The sequence below is a fragment of the Phacochoerus africanus genome, chromosome 2 (assembly GCF_016906955.1).
Source record: "Phacochoerus africanus isolate WHEZ1 chromosome 2, ROS_Pafr_v1, whole genome shotgun sequence".
Lineage (NCBI taxonomy): Eukaryota > Metazoa > Chordata > Mammalia > Artiodactyla > Suidae > Phacochoerus > Phacochoerus africanus.
In genome coordinates, this window is record NC_062545.1 from 55,583,657 (window position 1) to 55,609,474 (window position 25,818).

Here is a 25,818-nt window from a genome sequence, read left to right on the forward strand (position 1 = left end):
TACTGGAAAACGTTCATGTCCCTAACCAGAGCTTAACTGAAGGGCTATTGGATGAACCTGTTTTGTGGGCACATATTTGATTTTTTATGATGACCTAATGTAATGTGGTGCTCCTGGGTTAAAAACTGCTTTCACTACTTAACTGCTTGTCTAATGCTAGTAGTGTCAACACTGAATGCTTATAAACTCCAGGAATATAAGGTAACTGAATCACTTGGGTAGAGAAAGAGCAGGGAAGAATTAAAGAGTTCCTCCCTGATTCCCCAAGAGCTACCTTGTTATTACTGCTGTATGGGCTTCTTGACCTGGTATTGCTAAATCTTTTGGGTTTTTTCCCAAGAGAAGCTAGAAATCTAGATTTTTATGTGCAGTGTCCTAATTTTGAAATGTTGGCATCAAATTCAAAATGTCTGGGGGAAAAAACCCCAAAACACTGTGTGAGCCAAACAAAACATGTCTTGAGAGTTTAAATTTATTCCTGGATATTTTGAGCGGTCTCTAGTTCTAGTTTGCCAGTAACAGTGCATGGAAAAAACTCTTCCCCCAAAGTGAGATTCAGTTATGATTTTATCACTGTCTGTGTGTTTCCCCTCTTCATGTGCATCTCTAGAAATTGTAGTCTTCTGAATGCATCTGGAAAGAGGTATATATACAAATGGTCAATGTGATAAGAGGAGGGAAACAATTCAGGTTGCCTTGGTACCTTCTTTAGAATAGAGAGCTGTTTGAGGTAGATTCCTATTGGCAGATACCTGAGAAATCTTTTACCAGTCTCCTGATCTTTTATTTCTGATGTAGGACTCTATGCATTGTTTAATTTTCCCTGAGGCTGACAGATTTCTGACCAGTATTTTAAGTGAACAGAACTGTGCAAGCATTGTATATATCCAAGGAGAACAAATCAAGAGATACTATCTTGCAACCATGTTAATTTGAAACTTTGGTGATTAAAGAGTTAACAATATACTTATGTTAAAATAGGTTTTAGAATGTCAGTATTCTTAATTTTTTGCATTATCTAAGAAAAATTCTCAAGTTTAGATTAATATGTGGCCAGCTGTATTATCTTTTGATTATTTTGGTTCACTTGTTATCTTTCAAGTAAAAATAGCAATATATCAAGTTTGAAAATGAGCATAATAATAAAAGATTTGAACAAAAATCTTTGTAAAGTAAAATTTTTATTAGAATAGTTTTAGATTTACAGAAACATTGTGAAGACAGAACAGTATATACCCCATGGGCAGTTTCTCACTTTAGTCACATCTTTTTTTTTTTTTTTTTTGAGGAGTGTGCACATATTCCATAATTATTTTTAATTACAACAATAATAAAAACTCCATTAATGAAGCAAACCTTGTTAGAAACTAATTAAGAAAACTTGGTAGAATTCAAATTGGAAACAGTTTGAATTGACAATTACTTTAGTCACATTTTGCATTCTTTTGGTAAATTTGTCACAATTAATGAACCTGTATTGATACAGTATTATGAACCTATATTGATACAGTATTATTAACTAAAGTCCATACTTGATTCAGATTTCCTTAGAGTTTTGTTTTTTGTTTGTTTGTTTTGCTTTTTAGGGGCACATCTGTAGCATATGGAAGTTCCCAGGCTAGGAGTCGAATTGGAGCTGCAGCTGCTGGCCTACACCACAGCTCACGGCAGTGTGGGATCCTTAACTCACTGAGCTTGGCCAGGGATTGAACCTGCATCCTCATGGATCCTAGTCAGATTCGTTTCTGCTGAGCCACAATGGGAACTCCCCTTAGGTTTTTATTTTAATGTTTTTTTCTGTTCTAGGATCCCATCCAGAATACTCCATTACACATAGTTGTCATATTCCTTTTAGAAGTTTTTGTTTTCTCTCTAATTCTGGGTTATGAAGGTGCTATAGTTAAAGTGATTTTCAGATAGTTTCTATTTTAGGAGTATTTTTAAAACTTTATATAAGGTATCTCTGAATTGTAGTTAATGTTTTCTGGAAAAAGTAATATGATTTTGAACCATTAATGTTCTAAGCAATATTTAACATATATTGATTGATATTTTCTTTTCATTAGTTTTGATTTGTTTCTATAAATTTGATGAGTTAAATCAGGAAATTCAGACAGCTGGACATCTGTGTCTTAAATGACAGTAATTTGCTTAAAATTTAGTAACCAGGTCACTGTTACATAGTACATATTAACTGCTTCATGTTCAGTCATTTAAACAATATTAAAACAGGGAGTTCCCAACGTGGCTTAGCATTAATGAACCTGACTAGGATCCATGAGGATGTGGGTTTGTTCCCTGGCCTTACTCAGTGGGTTAAGGATCTGGCGTTGCCATGAGTTGTACTGTAGGTCTCAGATACAGCTTGGATCCCACATTGCTATGGCCATGGCGTAGACAGCGGCTGCAGCTCTGATTCAGCCAGTAGCTGGGATCTTCAGTATGCTGTGGGTGTGGCCCTAAAAAGCAATAAAATAAAAATAAAAAATATTAAAACATCAGATTTGTAGTTGGGAAGTAGATGATGCTTCATATAGATTATTTTAAGATGCAAAATACTTAAATGTATTAAGAGGGCTTGGGAAAGTTATTCTCTGTGAATTCCATAATCCTTATTTGAAACCATTGAGGCCAGCTAGAATTCAGAATTTTATGGCTTTCAGAAAAGTAATATGATGTATATACTCTATTTTACACAATACCTTCAGAGGGGCTTTGAGTTGCATCCCATAGACACATAGGCAAGTTACATGAATATTCTCACTAAATGGAATAAAAGCTATAAAGTATTTCATTCTTTTTATTTTTATTGAATAATATTCAACCATATGGATATAATATATTTTATTTATCCACCTACTCCATTTTCTTGTTCCCGGTTAATATTGCTATGAACATTCATATACATTTCTTTTTGTCAAAATGCTTATATTCATTTGGGGTGCTTTGCTAGTTAAATTGCTGATTTGGATAGTGAATATTTTTAACATTTCATGAAACTATCAGATTATTTTTCCAGAGTGGCTGTATGTACCATTTTATCTCTTCCCAGTGTGTCTGTGTTCCCACCAAAACTTGGTGTTGTCTGTCTTTTTAATTTACAGCCATTCTAGTGGATGTGTAGTGGTATTTGTGGTTTAATTTGCATTTCCCTGATGGTAATGAGCATCTTTTCATGTGCCTTTTTTTTTTTTTTTTTTTTTGACCTTTTGTTATCTTTGGTGAAGTGTTCATATAAAACTTTTGCCCATTTGCCAGGGAGTGGGGGTGTGGCTTTTTTTTGTTTTTTGTTTTTTGTTTTTTGTTTTTTTGTTTTGGCTGCACCCACAGCATGTGGGGGTTCCTGGGCCAGGAACTGAACTCCGCCACAGTTTCGGCTTTCCCCACAGCTGCTGCAATGCCTGATCCTTAACCTGCTGCACCGCAAGGATAATTCCTGTCTTTTTATTACAGAGTTGTAGTATCTTTATGTATTCTGGATGCAAGTCCTTTATCAGACATATTATTTGCAAACATTTTCTCTCATCTGAAGCCTGTCTTTTCATCCCCCCCTCTTCTTTCCCTTTCCTTTCCTTTTCCTTTTTCCACCCCACCATACCCCACCACAGCGTTCAGTGGCTTGATATGGGATCTCAGTTCCCAGACCGCTGCAGTGGTGCAAGTATGGGAGTCTAACCACTAGACCATCAGGGAACTCCCTGATTTTCTTACCTTTTTTTTTTAAGAAGGCTTATTTTTTCCAGATCTAAGTGTAATTGACACATAAAATTGTATATATTTAAGGTGTGCAAGGTGGTGATTTGATAGACATTTTGAAATGTTTACAGTCAAGTTAGTTTAACATATCCATCACCTCACATAGTTACTCTGTGTGTGTGGTAAGAACTCTTTAATGTACTCTTAGCGAATTTGAAATATACAATACAGTATTAACAATATAGAGAAATATATAATACAGATGTATAGGTTCTAGGGATCTACTATAGAGGTCCCTAGAACCTATTTATCTTAAAACTGAAAGTTTGGCCAGCATTTCTCAATTCCCCCCCCCCCCCCCCCGCCCAACCATCATTCTGCTCTTTTTCTTTGAGTTGACTTTTTGTTTTGTTTTTAAAGATTGTGTGTAAAAGTGAGTTTGTGCAGTGTCTTTATCTGCCTTACTTCATTTATCATGATGTCCTCCAGTTTCACCCAAGTTATAACAGATAGGATTTTTTTCTTCTTTATAGCTGAATAATAATTGATTGTGCATATATGTATAATTTTCATTATCCATTCAGTTTTTTAATGGAAAATTGGGTTGTAGCCGTGTCTTGAGTGTTGTGAAAAATGCTGCATGAACATGGGGGTACAGATAACTTCGAGATATATATTTCATTTCCTTTGTATATATATCTAGAAGTAGAATTGCTGGATTATACAGTAGTTCTGTTTTTAACTTTTTAAGGATCCTTCATACTGTTTTACAGAATGGCTGTACACTTTACATTCCTACCATTGGTGCACAAGGGGTCCTCTTTCTCCACACCCTCACCAACACTTACTTGACTTTTTTGGTAATAGGTATTTTAGAGGTCTGAGATGATACGTTATTATGGTTTGATTTGCATTTGCCTGATGATTAGTGATGGTGAGTGCTCTTTCTTATACCTATTTGTCATTTATATGTTGTCTGTCCGGGTCCTTTGCCCATTAAAAGTTTTTTTCTATCCAGCTGTATTGAGTTTATTATGTATTTCGGATATCAACCTCTTATATAGATGGTTTGCAAACGTTTTGGCCCATTTCATAGGCTGCTTTTTTATTTTGTTGTTTTCTTTGCTGTACAGAGCTTTTTAGTTTGATATAGTCCTACTGGTCTTTTTTTACTTTTGTTGTCTGTTTTTGGTGTCATTGCCAAAAAAAAATAATTGCCAAGAGCATTGTCATGGAGCTTTTTTCCTATGTTTTCTTCTAGGATTTTTATGGTTTCAGGTCTTCCTTTCATTTAAACTTCAGTTTATTTTGAGTTAATTTTTGTGAGTGATTTAAGATAGGAGTTTAGTTTCATTCTTTTGCATATGGATATCCAGTTTTCCCAGTGTTATTAAAAATGCTGTTTTTCCCATTGTGTGTTCTTGGCGCCATTGTTAGAAATTAGTTAACCATATACATATGAGTTTTATTTCTGGGCTTTCTATTATGTCCCATTGGTCTAAATGTTTGTTTTTATGCCAATACTATTCTGTTTTAATTACTGTAGTTTTGTAATATAGTTTGGAATAAGAAATGCAGCTTTGTTCTTTCTTAAAGAGTGTTTTGGCTACTAGGGTCTTTCATGGTTTTGTACAAATTTTTGTTTAAGTTTCTGTGAAAAATGCCATTAGAATTTTTATAGGCATTGCATTGAATCTGTAGATTGCTTTAGGTAGTTATGGACGTTTTAACAGTATTAATTTTTCCAATCCATGAACATGAAATATCTTTATTTGTGTTAATTTTTGGTATGCAAGTCTGCATGTCCTTGGTTAAATTTACTCCTATTTTTTAAAAGTTTTTGATGTTTGTAAATGGAATTGTTTTCTTGATCCTCTTACAGTTTGTTCTCTTTATAGACACGTAGTTCTCTCACAGTTTCTAAATTTCTCTTACAGCATGGTTTTTTAGTTTGTTAGTAAATAAAAATGCAACAGATTTTTTTTGTACATTGGTTTTGTATCTTGCAACTTTACTGAATTTGTATCTTTTCATTTTCTAAATGAAGTATTTTGAAGTACAAAATTTTTTGTGATTTTTTTTTTTTTTTGTCTTTTTAGGGATGCACTCACAGCATATGAAGGTTCCCAGGCTAGGGGTCAAATCAGAGATGTAGCTCCCATCCTACACCACAGCTGCAGCAACTCGGAATCTGAGCTGTGTCTGCAGTCTACACACAGCTCACAGCAACACAGGATCCTTAACCCACTGAGCAAGGCCAGGAACAGAACCCACATCCTTATGGATACTAGTTGGGTTCGTTAACCACTGAGCCATGACGGGAACTCCTAATTGTGATAAATTTTTATGTTATATCTAAGAATGCTTTCCCTAACCCAGTGTCAGTAAGATTTCTTGCCATGTTTTTTCCTAGACGCTTTATAGATTTAGTGCCTTTTAAAAGTATGGTCCATTTTGAGTTATTTTTTGCATGTGATGTAAGATAAATGTCTTATTTCATTTTTATGCATATGGGTATCTATCTAGTTGTCCCAATACTGGATATTGAGTATGGCCACATCCCCTCATCCCCTCAGTTCAGCCTATATTAACATTTTTCCTAGGAAAAGAAGTAATTTTTTATTGCTTTTAATCAGAGTTCTTTGTGATCAGTGGATATAAGTGACCAAAGAAAAACTAGTTTCTGTTGAATTTTATTACCATTCAAGATAGTTACTGTAAGTTACAGAAATGAAAGGAATTGGTCACATTTTAATCTGGGCTTCCTGCTATTGTATTTCATGTTCTAAAGTAGGTGTATTACCTGTTTGGGCTGTTGTAACAAAAATAATATAAACTAGGTGGCTTATGAACAATAGAAATTCATTTCTCAAAAATAAAAAAAAATGAAAAAAAATTTATTTCTCAGAGTTCTGGAGGCTGGGGTGTCCAAGATTAAGGCACAGCAGAATTTTGTTTGGTGAGAGCCTAATTTCTGGCTCAGTTTTTTCGCTGTGTGTCGCATGATGGAAGAAGCAAAGGAGCTTTCTTGGGCCTCTTGTATAATCCCATTTATGAAGGATCTGCCTTCATCAACTAATCACTTCTCAAAGGCTCCACTTTCTAATACCATCAATTTGGGGGTTATTATTTCTACATATGAATTTTGAAGGGAAATATATTTAGTCCATAGCAGTAGGAATGTTCTATATGTGGCGATTGGCCCATGATAGACATACCCCAGTAAGCTGTGATACCCTTTCTGGCTGTGCCCTAGCAAGTTGAGATTGAGATTCATACTATTATTTCTGGCAGCTGGACTATGCTTCTTTGAGTATGATTATGTGCATATGCTGTGCTTGTGGGTTCCTGGAGATATTAATGTTACATTGTGTATAGAGGTTTTCCTCTCTAGGGTTTTAGGCCTCCCGTGTGGTATTTAGCTGTAATAAAATTATCACTCTAGACTCTTTTTTTGGGCTGTGCCCATGTATGCAAAAGTTCCTGGGCCAGAGATCGAACCTATGCCATAGCAGCAGTCCAAGCCACAGCAGTGACAGTGCCAGATGATTAACCTGCTATGCCACCAGGGAACTCCCTCACGCTAGATTTGAGCCATGTGTTTAACTTCACTATTACTGCTTCACTATTGGAGTCACAATGTAAAGTTACAAATCAACTAGAAATACACTGTCATGGTTCTTGGAGAATAAGTACAAAGCTAGAAATATTGTGAAGACCAAACTGAAGTCAAAATTGTCAAAGATAAAAAAACTGTCATTTTTAGTGGGTCCTTTATGTGGAAATAGTTATACAATATTATGAGAATTAGTTGAATGGATGGGATCTAAAAACACTACCTCGCTAGGTTATGTACTAGACATTGTTTTTTTTAATCTCTATTATATCAGGTTTCTTAGGAAATTAGAGTCACTTGTGGACATTTTGAGTAGATTAGTGTCAGTCATGTTCTTATTAGTCCAAGATTGAGACCCTCTACACCGAGAAACTGACCTAGTTGCTTTTGTAAACGGTCCACACCATGTCAAGTTAGGGAGTAGGAAATGTTAGGGTTATGATGTTCATGCCACCAAAATGCTGCAAAGAAAGTAGGCCTTGGAGTCTGAGAAATTCTGAGAGTGAGTGTTTGTAGCATCCATAGTGTAGATTATTTAGGATTTAAAGCTACCAGAAGCTCAGTTTCTGAATGATTACTTCACATTCTAGAATCAGTGTATGGACGTGTGAACTATGTCAAAATCATAAATGATTTTCCTTGGAAATGCTAAAGTGCTACTGAAATAACAGTGGGCCATTTGCCAAGGACAGTAGACTAAAGTGTGGGTAAATAAGTATCTGGACCTGAATAATGTGGAAGTAAGATTGTGAAATACTCTTGGATTTCATCACCAGTCAGAGCAACTCATGAATTCTCACTGTTTCGGAGAAAGATGATATGAAAGTAGCAATCCCAGAAGAAAATACAGAAAAGCACAAGCTCGAACCTCAGACTTGGGAGGTGGAAGTGATGCAGATGAGCATTAGTTCTTTGAAATCAGTCTTCTGACAAGCTTGGTATTTGGGAATAACCTCTTGTACCAGTTCTAGATAGAGAAACTCTTTATTATGAGTATATATTCTTTGGAATATGGGTTGCAAATACTTCCCAGTTTGTAGCTTTTCATGTGATTTTATGTGGGAGTTTTGTGAACCAGTTATTAAATTCTAATGTAGCCATAGTTGTCATTGTCTTCCATGGTTGTATGTTTTGTGTCATGTTTAAGTAATCCTTCATTTTCCCTCGAAATAGTCTCAAGATCTTGAAAGAGTCTTGTCCTGTGTTCTAAAGTATGCTTTTCACATTTAGATATGTAATCCATATGGAATATAATTTTATTGTAGGTTGGGCATAATTGTAATATTTTTCTCCTAAAGAGCTGTTGTTTCAGCATTGTTTATGATGGGGGCTCTGCTTTTCTCACTGATTACTACCAGCACATCTGTTATAGGCCCAAGTTACCATACATACCTAGTTCTGTTTTAAACCCCTAATTCTTCTCTGTCATCTATGCCTGAACCAGTATCATGTTCTCTCCCTCTTTCTTTTTTTCTTTTTAGAGCCGCACCCATGGATGGCATGTGGAAGTTCCTAGGGCTAGGGGTCAAATTGGACTTGCAGCTGCAGGTCTCCACTACAGCTACTTCAACACCAGATCCAAGCTGCATCTGCAACCTGTGTCACAGCTTCTGGCAATGCCGGATCTTTAACAAAGATCAGGCCAGGGATCAAACCTGCGTCCTCATGGGGACTGTGTCAGGTCTCTAACCTGCTGAGCCACAGTGGGAACTCTAATATCATCATCTCTTAATTTCCGTCTCTTTAAGGTAAGTCTTGTTATCTGATTAGGGCCCTTCTCCCACCTGGCCCTTTCAGAAATGGTTTGGCTTTGCGTGTGAATTTTAAAGTCAACTTGTCAAGTTATATGAAAAATCCTATGGGCAATTTCCCTGGCATTCTTTGACCTTATATGTTAAATTTAGGTCATAGTGCTATTTTAAAATTTTGTCTTCCAGCATCCATGAATGAAGTATCTCCATTTATGTAGTCCTTGTTGTATGTCTTTAAGTTTCATAATTTTTTTTCTGAAAGTCTTATAAATATTTTATTAGATTTATTCCCAGGTACTTCATAGGTCTAGTTATTGTGAATAGTATCTTTTTAACAATTACATTTTCTACTTGTTTGCTTGTGGGTAGAATTGATTTTTTTTTTTTTTTTTTGGTATTGGTTTCATACCCTGCAGCTAGTCTCAATTCTCTTGGACTTCTTATGTATGTGTTTTCTACAGTAATAACAATTTTATTTTGTCTTTCCAGCCTTTTGTGTGTATGTGTGTGTTTTCTCTTTGTGCTTATTAGGCCTACAGTGTTATATAGAGGCAATGATAACAGACATTTTTGCTTTGCTTCTGACTTTAAAGGGAAATGCTGTTAACATTTTACCCTTAGGTATGAGGTTTGCCATGGGTTGTACTGAATACATTTTGTCAAGTTAAGGAACTTTCCTTCTATTCACTGTTGCAAAAAGATTTTAGTTTTTTTATCTCAAATGGGTTGTGTTTTTGTTTTGTCTTTTTTTGGGTAATTATTGAGGTAAATCATATACCTTCCCCTTTGAAATCTGTTAATATGATAAATTAGTTTAAATTTAGAGAAGTCTACTTAACTATCTTCATATTGCTCGGATAAATCTTCCCGGGTCCAAAATACATTGTAAAAATACATCGCTGCCTTTCCTCTTTCCTTCTGGAACAATTCAGTCCTTTATTTATATATTTTATTTAAAAAATTTTTTTTAACATAGTGATTTTTATTTTTTTCCATTATAGCTGGTTTACAGTGTTCTGTCATTTTTCTGCTGTACAGCATGATGACCCAGATACACATACATGTATACTAGTCCTTTATTATGTAGTGGGGAGCAAAGCAGGTGTCTGGGGGTGGGAGCAGGGGTGTTGCATTGGTCCAGAGTGAATGTCAAAGCCCTGATTGGGTAGGTAGCAGCTCTGTGTGGTAGGAGTCAGAGCCCAATTAGGGTGGGGAGGGTTCCTTAGGGAGTTAGCAGGGGTGGCTGCAGGTGGGGATTTAGAGCTCAAGTGAGATAAGTAAGTCGTCCATGGTACAGGGTGAGGGGGTGGTGGGTGGAGAGAACAGTGTGGGTATGGGGCTTCAGGGCTGGAAGGGTTAAGAGGGCTTTTGCACAGAGGGGCAACCTGGCAGAGAATGTCAGGACCTAAGCAGAGGGTAAAGAGGGACCTACCTAGAGATAGCCAGTTCCAGCATGCAGAGTGCATGCAGTTCCTCCAAGCAGAGTGAGAAGGGCAGAGCCTAACTTAAGTGACCAAAATGAACATCATCCATAATGGGACAAATTGAAGTCATGTACCACTTGATAGGATACAGTGAGTAGAAGTCATCATTGCTTCCGTGGTATTCCTGCCTAAATGTATAATGTGGATATAATTATGCATTATAATTATAATTTGGTGAGAAAACACCAAACCCAGATTAAGGGACTTTCTGCAAAATAACTGGCCTGTAATCTTTGATAGTGTAAGTGTCCTAAATGAGTCTTCAGGTTTCACTTAGGATTTAGAGACCAAAGGAACATGACAGCTAAATGCAAGGCATGGTTCTGAACTGTATCCTTTCTGTGAGAGACATCATTGGGATATCTGGCACACACTTGAAGGGTAGTAGTATACCAATATTTATTTCTTGGAGTTCCCTTCCTGGCTCAGTGGTTAATGATCCCAACTAGGATCCATGGGGATGCGGGTTTGATCCATGGCCTCACTCAGTGGGTTAAGGATCTGGTGTTGCTGTGGTGTACGTCACAGACTTGACTCTGATCTTCATTCCTGTGGCTGTGGTATAGGCCAAGCGGCAGCTGTAGCTGCATTTCAATCCCTAGCCTGGGAACCTCCATATGGCAGAGGTGCAGCCCTAAAAAGCAAAAAACAAACAAAATTATTTCTTGATTCTTGTGGTCATACTCTAATTATGTAGGAGGTCCTTGTTTGTAGGAAATAAAACATTAAAATAATGGAATGTAGTAGAGCACTAAGTTGGCGGTAACTCCCAAGTGGCTCAGGAAAAAAATTTCTCTGTACGATACGTTCTTTTCTTTTTTTGGGGGAGGGGAAGGGTTGTCTTTTTAGGGCCACACCCTCAGCATATGAAGGTTCCCAGGCTAGGGGTTGAATTGAAGCTGCAGCCACCAGCCAGTGCCACAGCCACAGCAATGCAGGATCTAAACTGTGTCTGCTGCCTACTCCACAACTACAGCAGTTGCCTGATCCTTAACCCACTGAGCAAGGTCAGGGGTCAGACCTTCGTCCCCATGGACATGAGTCATATTTGTTAACCACTGAGCCACTATGGGAACTCCAAAGGTTTTGTTTGTTTGTTTGTTTTTTAAGGGCCGCACCCGTGGCATATGGAAGTTCCTAGCTAGGGGTTGAATTGGAGCTACAGCTGCTGGCTTATGCCGCAGGTACAGCAGTGCCAGATCCAAGCCGCATATGTGACCTACACCACAGCTCATGGCAACACTGGACGATATTTTCAACTTTCTGTAACTTTTCGATCATTTCCAAATATTTTTAAAATTTTTTTAAATGTAATGAAGGATTTGGTTTGCTAATACTTGGGATTTTTAAATCTGCTTATTAAGTGAGATTGGCCTGTAACACACCCAGTTTTCAAGTTTCTAGTAGCCTCAAACAATGAATTGAGGCAGCTTTTCCCTCTCTTCCTTTTTCCCTTCCTTTCTTCCAAAATTTCTATATAAAGTGATCTGTTTCCAAGAGGATAGTTTGCTAGATTTGTTTCTTTTTTTAAAAAATGTGGGATTTAGTTTCTTTAGTGGAAAAACGATGGTTTTTTCCTATTCTTGATATAGTTTTAGTAATTTTTTTCTAAAACACTTCCCATTTCATTCAGATTTTTAAGCTATTTCATTAAAAACAAGTAAATAGTTAAAATAACTTAAGGCTATTTCAAATAAAGAATAAGGTTATTCGACATATTATCTTAAGATTTTTAAAAAAATCTATATTGTTCTGTAGTTGTCCTTTTCTCATTCTTCTATTTGTTGGTACCTTCTCTTTTTTTCTTGATCATTTTTGCCAAAGGGTTTTTTTAGTCTTTTTAAAACATTTTTTAATTAAAGTATAGTTGGTTTACAATGTTGTGCCAATTTCTGCTGTACAGCAAAGTGACCCAGTCATACATATATATACGTTCCTTTTCTTATATTATCTTCTATCATGGTCTATCCCAAAACATTGGATATATATAGTTCCCTGTGCTGTACAGTAAGTAGTCCTTTCAAATCATCAGTGTTTGCTTTTGTTGATTCTCTCTGTTGTATCTTTAGTTTCTATTTCTAATTATATCTGTTTTTATTTTTACTACTTTAAAATTTTTATACTTTCTTTGAATTTATTATCTTTTCTAACTTAAGGTAGCTAATTAATTCAGTATTTTCACAAAATTCTGCATAATAACCACAAAAACTTTAGTGACATATAATAGTAAGCATGTATTCCTCTGAGGTTGGGGCATGGTTGGCTCAGCAATCTGCTGGTCTTGGCTGGAGTCATACACAGGTTTGAGGTTGATGGCTGTTGACCGATAGAGGGTGGCCTCAGTTGAGCAACAGGGATATGACATCTACTTCTTTTCTTCTTGGGAATAGCAGGCTAATCTGAACATATCTCCTCCTTTTGGTCAAAATAAGGCACATGGGGTAGGAAAGTATTCTTTAGCATTTATGAGAAGTATTCCAAAGTCATGTGAAAAAGGGGCCTGGAATTCAGTCTACCACACTGGTCACCCCCAGTAATTTTGCTTTTCCAAAATTTTTATTATGGAAAAAATACAAGAATAGTACACTGAATACTCATACACCTTTTCCAAATTCACCCATTGTTAACATTTTGCTATATTTGCTTTGTCTCACGCTTTAATTCTCTCTCTTTTTTTTTTCCCCCTGAATCCTTTAGAATTAGGCATCACGATATTGCCCCTCTTATATTTATCTCCTAAATCCAAAATGGAGTCATCACACTCAGGAAATTCAACATTGACACAATAATATTATCTAATTATAGTATATGTTTACATGATTTCTCTATGTGTCCCAATAATATTCTCAATACTGTGTTTCATTTTGTCTTTTTCTAATACAGCCACTTTTGCTTTATCACATGTATTCCTAGCAATCACTTTGCTATGCAGAATCCCACAGCAAAAATCATACGGCTTATGGAGAAAATAGGGTAGAGGTACATCACTCAAAAACTTCATCAGTGTCACACATAGAACCTTAATAAACACAGTAGTACAATTTTATACCCATTTAATGGTTAAGGCATACATAGGTACTAAAAGAAATGTAGTGCTTTACCTTGAAAAAGACCTGTAATTTGTTTGTAGGAGTAGGTGTCAGAAGGAAATTATTGTGAGGTGGCGGAAAGAGAGTTCTCTGAAATTGGGCAAAGTTGTGTAACAACATGTGAGGGTGGGTGTGGCTCATTACACATCTGGTGAATTGACATAGCTGATATATGTTTGAGTTGTGTGCATTTTGTGTATTCCTATGAAGCTTTAGTTAAACTGGGTATAATTTTCTGCTTTAATGTAATGTTTCTCACTGAAAAAAGCACATGTAAGCAAATGGGAAATTGTTCTGCTCATATTGTGTGGTAACAAATTTAACACTGTTTTTTAAAGCTATAGCAGAACTTATATAAACATTTGTATTTGTAAATTTCCCCCTTAAGATTGCTCTAGCTGCATCCTACAAATTTTGATATATTGTGCTTTTGCTGTAGTGCATGTCTAAGTATTCTCTGATTTCTTTTATAATTTTTCCACCCGTGATTTAGGAATACATTAAAAATTTTTTTTTCAAGTTTGTAGTTTTCTTTATAGGTGCATTCTATTATTAATAGTTTCTAACTTTATTACTTGTGTTCAGAGAGTGTGAAATGTGTGATATTCTTTGTTACTTGTAACTATGTGGCTTAGTTTGTAGTCAGTTGTAAGTGTTTTGTTTTCAGAGAATGTACATTCTCTCAATTGTTGAGCACAGCTTAACATAGACTTGACTTATTTCCTTAGCTGAATTTTCTAGTATATATCACTAATTCAATCCAGTTGTATAAATCTCTTCTCAGTTTATTCAGGCACATGTCTGTCAAGTTCATCTTGAACAAATTTGTCCTAGAGCCATCTGATATGTTTTAGTTATTCTTCAGGCCTGTTACATAGCTGTCTCCTTGGGATCCTCATCATCTTTTCTCTTGTGTTAGATTCCTTTTTTTCCCCTAGATATTTTCACTCCTTCCCTGATTTATTCCCTCATTTTGGTCAAATTTCCCCTTTTGAGCATCCTGAGAAAATATGCCTAGAGGTTGAAATTTTTGAGAACTTGCATGTCTGAAAATGGCTTTTCTGTTTTAATTCTTATGATAATTGGATGGAAATAATCTCCCCAGTTTTTAATGCAGTGCTTCATTTTCCTTTGGCTACAATGTTGCCTTTGAGAAATCTGCTACCCTCTACCCCCCAAGCTTATTTTGATCCTCTCTTTTTCCTTGAGCACTGAAATTTTATGACGAAATAACTTGGTGGAGGTCTAATTTGAGTAATTGTGCTGGACACTCAGTTGGTCTTTCCAGTCTTAAAATTTATGTCCTTAGATTCTAGGAAATTAGCTTGAATTAGTTCTTTGATTTCTTCCCTTCCATTTCTCTGTTCTCACTTTTCTGTTGTTAATTCTGGTATTGCTCTGCAAACAAATATTCTAATCTTTTCTCTTCCTGTCCCATTTACTTTATGGGGAAATTTCCTCAATTTATCTTCCAACTCTTGAAGTTTTCATTTCTGCTATTATATTTTTAATTTAAATATTTTTTTTCTATAACTATTCCTTTATGATACGTTATTTTTATTCATAGTTCTAATGTATTCTCTCACTTCTAGAATATTTTTGGTAGTTTCTTGGCATTTGTCTTCTCCTTTTATAATCTCTGCTTGCTCCAGGTTTCCTTTTTTTTTTTTTTTAAACTAATTTGTTCTAACCTCTCAAGTGGTTCCTTGGCTGTCCATATTTAAAGGTAAACTACTGAAAAACTGATTGAGAGTTCCAAACCCGTGAGTGGAATTTGTTGTAGTCTTCACCATAAGGGGACCTGTTTTCTTTTCCTGGGAAAGGCCTGGTATCAGAATATAGTTCCTTGTGCTATATATAACAGGACTGTGTTTATCCAATCTATATGTAATAGTTTGCCTCTACTAATCCTAAACTTCCAGTCTTTTCCTCCTCTACCTCCCTCCCCCTTGGCAACCACACGTTTGTTCTCCATATGTCTCTTTCATAAATGTGTTGATTTGTCTCATATTTTAGATTTCATGTATGTGATATCATATGATATTTGTCTTTCTCTTTCTTACTTACTTCACTTAGTATTAATCCCTAGGTCCATTCATATTGTTGCAAGTGGCATTATTTTATTCCTTTCTATGGCAGAGTTATATTCCATTGTATATATGTACCACATCTTCATCCATTCCTCTGTTGATGATTTAGGTTGCATCCATGTCTTGGTGATAGTGAATAGTGCTACTCTTAGTGCTTCCAGTTCTTGAGCCCTTTGGTGATTGTGCATAATTAGGTCTTTTCCTAAAGCCTTCTTAAGAGTGATTTTTTTTCTTAGAATGCCAATCTTCTGTATGTTTTCCCGTGTTTAAACTTTTGTTTCTTTTTTCTCTATTCCTATTTTCTTAGTCCTTGTGGCTTTTAAAAAAAATTGTTGTTTTAGTGAGATTTGGCAAGAGCAAGATGCAAAAAGTGTCCAATCCACCATTTTCGTGCAAAACCTTAAAATAATTTTTTAGTAACCTTGAAGTTATGAAAGAGTATTATTACACATTCACCAAATGCTCAGTGGATACAAAGGATCAAAATTGTGTTATTTGCCTTCTTTCACTCCTAAACTGTAGCGTTTTTCCAGAGTTTATGTGATGTGTGATATTGCAGCAGATTAAGTGCAGAGATAGATAAGAAAATCCTGCTCTTTTCTATTAAGCCAAACATTGAAGAGATTTGAAAAATATAAAAATGCCATTCTTCTCACTAATTTTTGAGAAGTTTTTTTTCCATTAGAATAACATTTACAGTAACATGTAATGAGTTTTTTGTTACTTTAAATCCATTTATAAGTATATAATTAAACATCCCAGTTTTCCAAATCTGATGTGGTGAGTATCAATAGTTAGAACCCCCATAAACAAATGCTTCGGGATTCTCAGTAATTTTAAGACATAAAGGGTCATTAGATCAAAATTTTTGAAAAAACTTCTTTCCTAGGGAATCCTAGTTATAAATTGTAACTGGAACATGAATTTAACAGCATAAACATATCCAACATCCACTGGTCTTATCTTGACATAGGACAATAATGTAATATAATCCTCGTGCTCATTAAATTTAACACCCCTGTGGTTTTACTCTTTTGTCTTCTTTTCTAATAATCCTTAGAGGAACTAAAGGAAGCTGCTGGAGATTAATCTATACTCTCCTTCTACCTAGAGTATATATGTTCTAGTTTCTGCTGATTTAGATAATGAGAAATCAACTTAACAGCCAGAATATTAAGTGTGCATTTTTGTTCCCAAGGGGGTAAAAATTGGCTTTTAGGGAGCCAAAAACAACAACAAAAAAACCCATCTTGGATACTACAGTAGCTTGTGGCCTGTAAACAGATACACAGTATGTCTGTGATGTTAAAATTTCATTACAGTTTGGTACAGTTAGGGGAAAAATTCAAAGGATTCCTGAGGAGGGGGTAAGAATAAAAAATAGATTGAGAAAAACTGTTTTAGAGATCCTGCTGGAAACACACTTCTTTAACCTTTCTTTTGTCTGTATTTCTTCTCTGATTCCAGGCTTGCTTCGTAACACACCCTATAAAATAGAAGCAGTGATGACAGATACTTTGTAGGAATTCAGTAGGTCCCTTAAAGAGGGAGACAGCTAGGAGAGGATGAGGACACACAAACGTACTCTCTCTTTCTCTCTCTCTCTCCCTCCCTCCCTCCCTCTTTAGTGTAGTCTCTTCTGGTGTGATGAAAAGTTATCTCCCAAATATGACTCCTGCTTGAGTAACTTCTGTGATGGTCCCCCAGTACTATTTTTGGTTAACTTTGTTTGATTGGCAGTCTCACAGGAAGCAGAAATGCATCTCCTTAAAACTTTGATCTAGTGGTCCAGTTTTGTCCTGTGAAACCACACAGAATAAGACTTTTATGTGAAAAGTCTTCAGATTTGTTAATTTGCTGTGAATCAAAGTTTTGTTTCTCTAGAAATGTAGAGTATAGATGGTAGTTAGGAACTCAGGCTCTGAAGTCAGACTATTTAATAGGTTTGACTCCTCCCTGCCTCTAGTTGGGGCTTATTTGTTGCTTTAACTGTTTTATGCCTTAATGTGTCCATTTTGATAGAAGCATATTACTGTAATTTATCTAATTGCTAATAGGTAGTACATGTAAAGTTTGCAGAACAGTGCCTAGAATACAGTAAATATTCAGTAAATATTATTTATTGTCTAGATTAAGCATCCTGTCCTTAGTTCCTTCAATCATTCTTCTTAGAACACATTTTTTTGGGAGGGGTTGTTGTTTTTCTTTTTATGTACGCACCTGTGGCATATGGAAGTTCCCAGGCTAGGGGTTGAATCAGAGCTGCAGCTGCAGTTCTGTGCCACAGCTCCAGCAATGCCAGATCTGAGCCACATCTGTGATCTGCGCCACAGCTTGTAGCAATGCCAGATCCGTAACCCACTGAGCAAGACCAGGGATTGAACCTGCATCTTCACCAATGCTATGTCAGGTCTTTAACCCACTGAGCCACAATGGGAACTCCCACAGTTTTAAATATTCTTAACATACTTAGTTTACTCATTAGTGGAAACCATCTGGTGCCTTATAGGAAGATTTCTAGGTTTCTTTCCCTCATATCATCTATACCATTCCCTCCCATACCCCTTTCCAAACCACATCACAGTGACTTTTGTCTTTGTTCATATTTGTATCTGTATATGACTATAAATACACACACACACACTCTTGTTCTTGAACACACATGGGAATAAAAACCATTGGTGAGGCAACCAAAATGTGAGACTTAGGTCCCTTCCCCACCTTCCTAATAGAATCCTGATTCTATTCACACATTTTCCTTCCTCCATATGGCTTAGTGCTGCAGAGAAACATTGAAGGAGTGGGATTTGAGTGGTTTAAAAGTCAACCATGAAGTTCCTTTATGGCTACATGATTTTTGGCATACATGTATGATGAAATTCTGGCCATTGAGACCCAAGGAGAAATTTACTGATAGAAATTGGTTTGGGGTTTTCGGAAAAGATTTCCTTGTTCTTAAAAAAGATGCACATGAAGTGGTGGTTGCATCTTTTCTTCTGGTTATTGCTGACACCTGGGTATTGGGGTAGGGCTCTCACCAGAGAATGGCAGGATGAAGACAAGACAGAGGTGGGTCCTTGAAGACATTGTTGAGCTACTAAACTGGCCAATTTTGGAACCTACCTTTCCTCTTAATTTGTTAGTGTATAAGAAACCTTTCTTATTGTTTTTGCAGCTTTGAGTTATATTTTCTTACTTTTAGCTAAAATAACCTTAATCAATAAAGAAGTCAAATTATCTAATTCTGCTGTGCCTAGAAAATTTGATAAATTGTATGTAACCTTCCAGAGTTAGGAGGAATAACTGAAGTAATAAAGTAATTACCAGTTTATAGTTCTGTGACATTACCACAAACAGTATTTGTTTGTAGTGGATAGAATGTTTCACAAAGACTGAGGCTGCCCTGGCTTTGCTAATTACTGATTCAACTAATATTCAAATTGTTGGTCACTGGACTCTTTAATTTTGTAAAAACAGAAGTTAAGTGATCTTTAAGGTCTCTTCTGAGTCTGTGTAAAGAATGTGAGTGTGATTATTCTGGAATTCTGGCCGGAAAGCCCTTGTGTAGACTAAGGTAGTAGATATAAATAGTTACGTTTTTAATTGAAGAAAGTATAATTTATTAACCAGTCATGTCAGTGATGTTTCCAGTTTCACAGTGATTCTGTTGATCTTGGTATCTTGAAACAAGGGAAGCTCTGCTATCAGTACAGAATAAGTTACTGGTTATTAATATCAACTCATAGTTTTATACAAATAAATAATTGCTTTTTAACCCAACTTTTAAACTTATTCTCCTATATGTAATCAGTATGAGCATGTCATTAGTTTTCTTTTTCATGCTTGTCTCTAGTAATCTACTGTGATCCTTTTCATCTCTCCTTTCCCTATTACACTATTCCCAGACTATTAAAAAGCCACTTAAAAGGTCTGCCTTTTTCACTGGAATCTGATTCCTCTCCCTCTTTCCTCTTCTGTAAAGTGAGGCAAAAGATTATAATTTTTAATGAGCTGTATGGTTCTAGCATTCTGTGATGTGTCAGTTACTTTTCTCATCAATTCGGACTCTGTTATACTCCAAAGAACTCATCTTTGATTATAAAGTTTAAAAACTTTTATTTTTCCACTGAGGACAGAATTATATAAAGGAAAGAAGTAATGTAGGCGTTCCCGTCATGGCTCAGTGGTTAACCAACCCGACTAGTATCCATGAGGATGTGAGTTGGATCCCTGGCCCCACTCAGAGGGTTAAGGATCCAGCATTGCCGTGAGCTGTGGTGTAGGTCGCAGACTTGGCTTGGATCCCACGTTGCTGTGGCAGTGGCACAGGCTGGCGGCTACAGCTCCAATTTGACCCCTAGCTTGGGAACTTCCATATGCCGTGAGTGCAGCCCTAAAAAGACAAAACACACACACACACACACACACACACACAAAGAAGTACTGTCTAAGTACCTTTTGCGGAGCTAGAAATATTAAAAAATACAGGGCTTGGGCAAAATATAAATATGTGTGATTTTTTTAGGGTTTTTTTTTTGTTTTTTGGTTTTTGGGTTTTTTTTGAGAGTTGGGAGACAAGGAAGAAGCTTGTAATTTCGGAGCTTTTGGGAAGTCAATATGATATATTTTCTTGTCCAGGAAAAATTAAAACTACTACGAGAAATTGATTCATTAGTGCAGGGGGACTAATAGGGGAAACCTAAGTGTTCAATTGAATCCATTTTAGATTGGGTGTGTTTGCCAGGCATGAAATTCCCTAGACATTTAAACTTCTTTTAACAGAAAAAGAAAATTATTATTTAATAACTATGTAGAAAGACAGAATCTAGCTGAAGAGTTATATGCAGAGTTGGTATTCTGGAAATCTTGAAAATATGAATGAGGTCATTCTCCACCATATCACCATAAAATAACCTTCCTTGGTTATAACACTAAAACCAACCATGCCAACATTTGCACCCATAACGTATCTTAGACACAGAACATACTCAGTTTTATTCCTTGAAGTAAAGAGATAATCACAAAAGAATTCCAGAATGCAGGTTTTTTTTTTTTTTTTTCATTCAGTTGGTGCACTTGGTTTAGATTTTTTTTTAAGTCCCGTTGAGAGATTCTTGTACCGCTGACATCAAATATATGGTGTCTTTTCCAGTACCACTTCTCAGACTCTCCAGTACCAAATAGGTATGGGTGCCCTACAGTTCAGGTGAATTAACATCAGATTCCATGTGTTAAAAGGGCTCAGTCCCACGAGATTGCCCTTAACTTCAGCTGCCAGTTGCAAGTACTGGACCTTCAGGTTACCTGCACTTTTGTCCAACTTGGAGAGGGTCAGGGTCTATGAATATTTGACTATTCAGAAAGTATGTTGTTATTATGTTGCTCTTTAATTCCCCAGATTACCCTTCAGTTCTTCCTTTTCTTCTTTACTCTCTCTGTTCACTTACTACTACTAGTATCTAAAGGTTCACAGAGAGGACAAGGTAATAAGTGTTTCTTTTGAGTGTGGGATAGTAGAATAAAATTCCTTCCTTCTTTCCTCCCTCCCTCCCTGCACATTTTTAAGAAGCTGTATCTTTATGCCAGAGTATATAAGACCTCATGGACTTTTCCTTCAAGATATATCTTCTTTTCTAGGAAATAACACCTGAATTGCCGTGTTTTGATGAGTCTTAAACCCTGAAGTGTGAGAAGATTAATTGTGGAAGTCTTCTGTATCATAAAAACATTTAATTAGAGTTCTACTTCATTTAGCGTAATTGTAGAATCTTTTAGTTTTTAGAAACTCGTGATTTTAGTAATTAGAGAATATGTGGGTGTCTTTAATTATTGTCACCAGTTTCTTCCATCTCTTCATTCTGTAGGATAAACAGCATTTTGTTTTTGCTTTTAGTAATTCTGATAAGGTGAAATATTTGAAGTACTCGCTTCATTTAATGGATGGAGGAGTGCTTTTTATTTTAAAAAGCAAGCACTTTATGGAGTTCCCGTCATAGCTCAGTGGAAACGAATCTGACTGGTATCCACAAGGACACAGGTTCAATCCCTGGCCTTGCTCTGTGGGTTAAGGATCTGTCACGAGCTGTGGTGTAGGTCGTAGACACAGCTCGGATCTGGTGTGGCTGTGGCTATGGCATAGGCCAAGTGGCTAAAGCTCTGATTTGACCCCTAGCCTAGGAACCTGGATGTTCTGTGGGTGCTGCCCTAAAAAGCCAAAAAAAAAGAAAAAAGCAAGGACTTTCTTTATTACAAAAATTTACCTTATAATAATTCTTTAAATATCTTTAATAGTGATTTTATCTGTTAAATATCTTTAGATGACTTTTTAATGATAAAGCTTGTCATAAAAACCAGTAATATGCTATATACCATTGTTTTTTATTTACCAAAAAATTACGTCTTTTCTGACCATATGCAATTCATTTATTATTGGATGTTGAATTTTATGTTACTTACATCAAAAATAGAAAACATAAATATTTGAAATTCTTTGCTGCATGCCTGATCAAGTACTACTTGCCCAGGTGTCTTTTTTAAAATAACTTTTAGATCCTAGAAATTTGGGAATGAAAGATGGCATTTTGAATAGGAAAGAGAGGAGATAATGCTCGCACTGTTTAAAACCAGCCTTGGAGTTCCCTCTTGTGGTGCAGAGGGTTAAGAATCTGACTGCAGTGTTTTGGGTTGCTGCAGAGGCATGGGTTTGTTCCCTAGCCCAGCTCAGTGGGTTAAAGAATCCAGTGTTGCTGCAGCTGTGGTGTAGATTGCAGCTGTGGCTTGGAATCAGTCCCTGGCACAGGAACTTCCATATGCCGTAGGTGCAGCCATAAAAATGAATGAGTGAAAAATAAATAAATATCCAGACTTCATGAAATGATGCTATTATTAGATGAATTAACACTAATCGTTTTTCCTACAAAGAGCTTCTGGAAATAAGATTATGGTTTTATTACTTTTAATATTTTAATCAGGATAAACTACTTTTTATAAATAAAAGTTATTTTTCAAAATTTCTCCAGGAGGAAAGAGAAAGTTTATTAGTCAATACGTATTTTTTTATATTGAATACTTTTTATTATTCCTTCCAAAACAGACACTCCTTGAATATGCAGAGAAATGGAAAACTTCAGAAGATCCTTTACCTTTATTGGAGGTATACACAGTGGCTATCCAAAGTTATGTTAAAGCCCGACCTTATCTTACCTCTGAATGTGAAAATGTAGCATTGGTTCTGGAACGCTTGGCATTGTGAGTAGACCTTTTGAGTAAATAAAAAATTAGATTTAGCTTTTTTGTTTTTATTCTATATCTCAGGTCTTACGACAGTTTAATTTTAAGTAGTTTAGTTATGGAGCATCTACTGATGGTATTAAAATTATTCATCTTATTTTACTTTGAATTTTAATAGTGTTTTGTATCTTTACCAACTTTTGTTTTTTAGAAGCTGTGTTGAACTTTTACTGTGTCTGCCTGTTGAATTATCTGATAAACAGTGGGAACAATTTCAGACACTAGTGCAGGTGAGAATTTTTACCTACTAGATTTAATTTAGGTATATTTTATACAGTTTTTCTCTATTCTTAATATAATATTTGGTTAAACTTTAAAAGATCTAAGTAATGACAAACATTAATTGCTGTTCTTATTAACCTTAGTGTCCTGCCTATAGTAGATGATCAATAAATGTTTGCTAAGTGTATATGTACAATTTAAATAAATTGGTGAATATTCCATTGTTCTTTAAGATCAGATAATTAGAGCTTTGCCAGAGCAGTAAGGGAATACAAAAGGAAATAACCTCATTTGTATTTAGGAACAGTAAACTGTTGATGAAAATTGCAATATGCTTTATAAAAATATAAGATGTCTCATTTAATCTTTACGAAAACTGTGGGGGTAGGTATATTTTTCCCATTTTAAAGGTGAGGAAACTGAGGCTCAACTCTAAAATATTTATCTGCCCAAACTTATACAGCTAATATAACAAAGTAGTTATTTGAACCAAGGTTCTTTATTCCATAGCCCATAATTTTTCTCCTATATCTGAAAACACATGCTTTATCTCTTTTATTTAGTGCTATTATTCCACTTATAAAAGTACATAGTTTAGCACTTAGTTGTTTTTAGTATTTTTAAGAATGTTAAATTTTGTTTAAGCACTAGATTGTGCTGGATATAACTTCAAGTAAGTTTTGAATAAATGGTGACTTAAAAAGAATATTCCTACTAGCTAGTCTCAAAATGTATAGTTGTTTCTTTACTTCTCTAGCCAGAGTTCCTAAAATATCTTTTGGCTTTATGTTTTTCTGTAGAAGATATAATAAAAAAGAGGATTAGTCTCAAATTTTAGAAGCATGTGAAATAAACTATAGTTAGGCATAGAAATTAACTTTCCTGTTTTAATATTAATCATTAAATCTGTATCAAATGCAAAATTCTTGAAGGTAGGATTCACATCTTTATACAGTAAGGTTCTACATAGTGTTTTATTCATAGTAAATACTTAATAACTGTTGAAATGAAAGTGTCTTGTCCTGTTTGTCGACATTGCAACTAACTTTTTAATTATGCAGTTTCTACTTCAGCATATTAGTAACTTGTATCAGGTTTTTTTCCTAGCAAGTGTTTATTTTTAGGTAAACGATTATTTCAGGACTTTTTAAATTATTTGGCATTCAGATACAATCTGCCACAGAATTAATTATTGTTTATATGCAAATACTGAATTCCTCATACTACTTATTTTGTTTGTCAACATAAGGTAAACTTTTAAACTCTCCTTTTCGAAACAATAACATTAGTTGATAGTTTTTTCATATGAGTTAATGAGAGGGAAATAACTCTTTAAACCCCAGTATGGTAGCTCTCAGTAGTTGCTCAAAGAAAATTTTGTAAAGCAGTTGAACTTGTTGCAGTGAGAAAATTTTTATGGTTTTGAGTAACAGACTTTTTATATAAACATAACTTGCAGCTTTAAGAATTTCTGTGACACTTTGCTTTCATTTCAGAGCTTACTTGGGCTTATTTTATACCTGCTTAACAACATTTGTTTTATTTTGCCTGTGTTTTAACTGTTTAAACATTTCTTTACTCCACTAGAGGATAAGCCCAATAAATTCAGGGATTAATTGCTCTCCTCCCTAGTACTTTACCCATTGAAATTCTCAATAAACATTTTCTGAATTGAATTAAAACTGTTGATCTTTTGTGGCCTGAAGAATAGGTCAGTTGCTTGAACTCTTGAAAACAAGTAAGCAAGGTTCAGTCTCAGCTTTAACGAATAAATGAAAAAAATCATACATGTAGTTGTTTTCTTTTGGTAAGTCACTTTTATTGAAATGTGTGTATACAAGTTGTCACTTAGGCCTTGATGCAGATTTGTTATGTGTTAATGGTAGAAAGTTTTTTGGAACTTTTTTTTTTTTTTTTACTAACACAGAGGATATGAAATGTGTAAGGTATTCCATGCTATGGATACTCTGATAGCTTCCTTGAGAAATAACTTTGCTCTTGGTTTACTTTTTTTGTGGAAAAAATAACATAGACTTATTTCTAGAAATACATTGTATTTATTTAAAATTTATAATTAATATAATTCTTATCCTTGAGAATCATCTTTAAAAATTAGAAGGATTCAGCACTTTGTAATGTGACATGAAAATTTTAAAATAAAAGTCTTATTTTTCAAAAGTTTAGTATTATATTTAAAGCCTGATAAGCTTGCTTTTAAAAATCTGTTGTAATTCTTTGGATGTTTATTTAATATTTATAGGTAGCTCATGAAAAGCTGATGGAGAATGGCAGCTGTGAATTGCATTTTTTAGCTACTCTAGCTCAAGAAACTGGGGTGTGGAAAAACCCGGTACTGTGCACTATTCTTTCCCAGGAACCATTGGATAAGGATAAAGGTAAATTTTCTAGAGAGAGAGAGAGAGAGAAAAAAAAAAAAAAAAAAAAAGAAAGAATAATTGGACTAGAAAAAATAAGTACTAAAAATTGTTTTGATATAATTCATCTCAAGATATTCTAAGAAGGACCGTTTAAATTTTATAAGAGGTGCTTGAGGCCCTTCACTTTATTTTACTGGGGGAA

The 25,818-nt window shown here is 35.3% G+C and overlaps 1 protein-coding gene across 1 annotated transcript in view; it reads left to right on the top strand.

Moving 5' to 3' along the window:
- The window catches only part of ZNF292 (zinc finger protein 292), a 95,225-nt gene that overhangs the window by 26,531 nt on the left and 42,876 nt on the right, over positions 1–25,818 (top strand). Inside the window, 3 exon segments of the mRNA XM_047760698.1 lie at positions 22,820–22,974; positions 23,168–23,246; positions 25,499–25,634. Coding sequence (XP_047616654.1) covers positions 22,820–22,974; positions 23,168–23,246; positions 25,499–25,634 — 370 coding nt within the window.